The sequence below is a fragment of the Psammomys obesus genome, unplaced genomic scaffold (genome assembly GCF_907164565.1).
Source record: "Psammomys obesus unplaced genomic scaffold, mPsaObe1.curated_primary_1811, whole genome shotgun sequence".
NCBI lineage: Eukaryota > Metazoa > Chordata > Mammalia > Rodentia > Muridae > Psammomys > Psammomys obesus.
In genome coordinates, this window is record NW_026592782.1 from 1 (window position 1) to 4,430 (window position 4,430).

General features: G+C 45.9%; 1 protein-coding gene across 1 annotated transcript; it reads right to left on the minus strand.

Moving 5' to 3' along the window:
• Positions 1-382: 382 nt before the first annotated feature.
• Positions 383-4,039, minus strand: LOC129683181 (protein unc-80 homolog; the record flags this gene model as incomplete). Its single annotated transcript, XM_055615804.1, has 3 exons — positions 3,918-4,039; positions 2,985-3,191; positions 383-567 (listed from the first exon to the last, which is right to left on the minus strand). Coding segments are annotated over exons 1-3 (447 nt in total), but the record flags the coding sequence as incomplete, so codon positions are not given.
• Between the last annotated feature and the right edge of the window lie 391 nt (positions 4,040-4,430).

Consider the following 4,430-nt stretch of genomic DNA (forward strand, 5'->3'; position numbering starts at 1 on the left):
AGAAGAAGAAGAAGAAGAAGAAGAAGAAGAAGAAGAAGAAGAAGAAGCCTTAACTTTCCCACTTTCTTTTTCATGTTTCTTTAACAGTAGATTTCAATTAATGCCATCGCCAGGGGAGAATGTTCTCTAGAACATTCCACCGGGACAGTTTTCTCCTTTTTCGAAAGGGACGGGGTGGCGAATGGGGTGGGAATAAGTTTGGCGGGCTTTAGTAGGTGAGAAGGCGCCCTGAATGTGAGATAATCTCTGGACGCTCGCTTGGGCCGTTTCCTCATCAAGCAGGGCGGTAACAGTCCCATGCGCGTGTTCTGTGTACCCCTCCCGCCAACCCAGCACTCCTGCCCTAATGGAGAACTGCACGTTCGCCGACTTGTTGCCGCACCTTGCACTGGATGAAAGGGCGCAGGAGCACGAAGATGGGGATCCGGGTGCGTACGATGAAGTCCAGGAAGTCCCACAGCGCGAGGCCGCCCACCTTCCGCAGGGCCATCTCCTTCACCTGCAGGCTCAGCCAGTACCACTGGCTGCCCAGCTGCCTCTCGAAGCAGACGAGAATAACCTTGAGGGCTTCACAGCCGCAAGAGAGAAGAGGAGCCTGAGGGCCTGTGCTTCAGAGCAATCCTGCCCATAACCACCGCTCTTACACACAGGAAAAAAAAAAAAAAAAAAGGTCTAATTTGTTAAACTCCGTGCTTCTGGAAAACATAACGTACACTCCCGAGCCGGTAGTCCACACCTACAGGCGCAGGTTAGAACACAGTTTTGTTAAATGCATTGGAGAATTTCCAGTTTGGGAGGAAAACAAAAATGGGGTAACGTCGGTGGCCCACTGAACTCAAAAGGCGTTAGAAGTATGTGTATTTACTGATGCTCTACAGCCCAAAGGCTTTGTCACAGTGGCTTTATGGAACAGTAAGAGTACTGCACACATGCACAGCTGAAATACAACAATAATTAAAAAGGTACAATGCCTGACAAAGAGAAAAAAAAAAGTAGCACCTTTATTAAAAAGGCAGAAAGTGGAATGGAGTGAGGACAATTTTAAATTTAATTAATAATTTTTAAAATTTCTGGCCTTATTTAATAAGCTTCCTTCTCCGTCATATCCTGGGCTCCCTAACCACCAGGTTTGCTTCTCTGCCAGACTGAATTTTGTTTGAGCCTGGCTTCCAATGCCTTGGGTAACCGAGCACCTGTCTGGGTTAGCCCTGTGTACACACTTTCTTTCTTTTCTTTCTTTTGGGGGGTGGGGGCATAGTAAATGATAACTTTTTATGTACATACCCTTTCAGAATGCTATTTAAACACCTTATGTTCCCACACTCCAAGGACCTGTTTGATTCAGGGAATTTGTATTTGTCTCACACTCTCCCACCAACATCCACTTTGCTGAACAACAATAACAACAACAACAACAAAAACAAAAACATGTCAGGTGAAGTGTTCTTCTTTTGGGGTTTTCCGTTGTCAGTGGTCTTTATTCTTGGTGCCAGTCCAAGAGTAGTCTTCCCCCGTGGTTTACTTCCTTCAGGGACAATCAGTGTCTCTCTGTTACTGAATGGGAGGGCAATCCTTAGATGCAGGAATGGGGACGTGGGGAAGTAGGAATGGAAGTGGGAAGAGGAATTGGAAGTTTGTAGGGAGAGGGGGCTGTCCTCACATTATTGAAGATCAAGATGGAATGTTAAGTAAGACATTGCCAGGGAAGAAAAAGAAAGTTGGCCAAAGAACTAATGTCTCGTAAGGCCACCATGCCCTCCCTCTCAGGATGTTGACTGCCAGCTCCAAGGGCTGTATTTAAACAGATGACAGCCCAATGAGAACCACAGAATACACTACCTCATAGCAGCTGCTAAAGGTCAGAGTTTTCCTGAACCGGCCATCTTCTGTAAACAGAAAAGACTTCCAGGGGAGGGAATAGAATGCCAACCCAGCCACAAAACCTTCGACCCGTACTTTGTCCTGCCTACAAGATTTGTTGTAGTAAAGACATTGTGGGAATGGCCAACTAATGATTGGTCCATGCCACAAGAGGGAGCCCACCCCTGACACTGCCTGGAGGGCCCAAACCCAGAGGCTGTAGAGCACAGAGACCTAGGATACAACTAAACACAACTGGCAAAAGAAGAAAAAGAAAAAAAAAAGGCAATGAAATGATGCCGAGTGATATCCTGCTATACTGATAGATTGATGCCAAGGCCAAGTGATAGTCTGCTATACTGATAGATTGGTGCCTAGCCCAATTATCATCAGAGTGGCTTCAGCCAGCAACTCTTGGAAAAGGATGCAGAGACTCACAGCCAAACATTAGGTGGAGCTTGGAGAATCCAGTGGAAGAGGGGGAGGAAGGATTATAGGAGTCACAGAGGTCAAGGACACCATGAGAAAACCCACAGAAACAAACAACCTGAGCCCATAGGAGCTCACAGAGACTGGACCACCAACCAGTCTGCATGGGACTGAACTAAGCTCTCTGCACTTAAGTTACAGTTGCATTGTAGCTTCTTCTTGTGGGGCAGGACAGTGGGAGCGGGAGTTGTCTCCGACTCTGTTGCCTGTCTTTGGAACCCTTTCCCCTTACTGTGTTGCCTTGTCTAGCCTTAATGGAAGAGGAGGTTCCCAGTTTGTCTTCAACTTGCTATGGCATGGCTGGTTGATACCCACTGTGGCTGGCCCTTTTCTGAAGAGAAAAGGTGGAGGAATGGATAGGAGTGGGGGCTGGGGGGCAGGAGAGAAGGAAGGAGAAGGGGAAGGATTGGGATATGAGGAGGAAGGAGACACTTTGGTCGGGATGTAAAATGAATAAAATTAAAATTAAAAATAGTTGAAAAAAAAAAAAGAGAATGTGCTTGTTGCCTTTTGACCTACATTTCCTGAAGTAAACCAGCTGTGCAAGAATGTTTTTTTAAATACTTTCTGAGCCAAGATGGAGCTTAGTACATCTGTGGGTAGGGAAAAAGAGGAGGCAGGGGAGAAAGACCCACCTAAGTATGCTGCCTGGCTGGTGGACTCAGCCAGCCCTTCCTTGCGCAAATCTTTGCCTGCATCCCCGGGGGTGGAGCAGTGTGCTGGGGAACTCTCCAGCATGAAGTTCTTGCTCCTAGAGGTGGTGATGATCCGAGGGGGCAGAAGCACGTTAATGACGGTCTGCAGCAGTAGCTGTACCTCGGGCTGCTCCAGCCATGGGCTATCTGAAGCGCATTTTGGAAGAGTAAAGGGAAAGAACAACAATCACAAGGCAGACCTTCCATGTCATGCACTGAGCTATGCAACTTCTTCCAGCTCCAAACCAGAACACCCAGGAGTTGTGGGCGTTTCCCACCAAGTACTTCTCCTTCCACGTACAGCACAGCTTTATTGGCATCTGAGAGCTGCTGTGCCTGGCATCCAAGGGCTTCTGTTCCTAAGCCAGGTCTGCTGCTTACCAGTTCATTCTCTTTGCTTTTGGCAAAAATTTAGAGTATACTGGCCTGACATTTGAGATATGCTTTTCCTAAAAGAAAGACCCCCATCAGATGGAAGAGTAATGAGAACGGCTTGACAGTTGGCAGCTGCAGGATTTCTGCAAACAACAGTGGTTGCATTAAAGTCTAGTCACCTGTCAATTCTCAGTGTATTGTACTTGAATAATTAACATTTTCTTAACTGAAACAATGTTCTCCCAAATCTCTGCTGTATTGAAATCATTTTAAATAGGATATATTGTTTTTTCCTAAGAAGTAGTGCACAGAAATTCTTGTGCCAGGACAGCCAAACCAAATACAACTCCCATTACCCAAGTCAACCCCCACTTAAACCATTCCGATCCATTTCAACTGAGGACTTTCATGGGGAAAAACAGGAAAAACAGAAACAACACCCTGGTGGTTAGAAAACACAACAACAACAGTAGTTTCCTTTAGTTAAGTTAATCAGACCTTTGCTTCCAGATCCTACTGTGAGCACAAATGGGATGAGCAGATTTAAAAGCATCCCCTCCCTTCGCTCTTGATTGGTGAATGGGGAGATCACATGGCTTAAAGGAAAATCTTCTTTTAAAGCCTGTGCAGCAATAATAGAAAAGAAAAGGTCAGTTGACCACCGCATCCATTATCCACATTGGTTTCTACAGAGTGTTGGCGAAGGTGCCTCCCCGCTGGCTGCACCTGTAAACTCTGAGTTCCTGTGTCACCTTTGTGCCTTATGAAGTCCTGACTCACACTGACGCTTTACCACTGGCTTCACATAACAGAGCTACATTCCTAAAAAGACAGTAACAGCTCACGCATTAAAAGAAGTATAATCCTAGACCCACCTCCTTTCCCCCACTAATTTTCTCTATGTGTCTACCAATGACAATTTGGCATTTTCTCCAGTTGGGGGCTATTTAAAAGAAGGTGCCTGCCTAGGTCTTCTTAAAGCCAAGAAGAAAAAAAAAAAAAAAAAAAGGA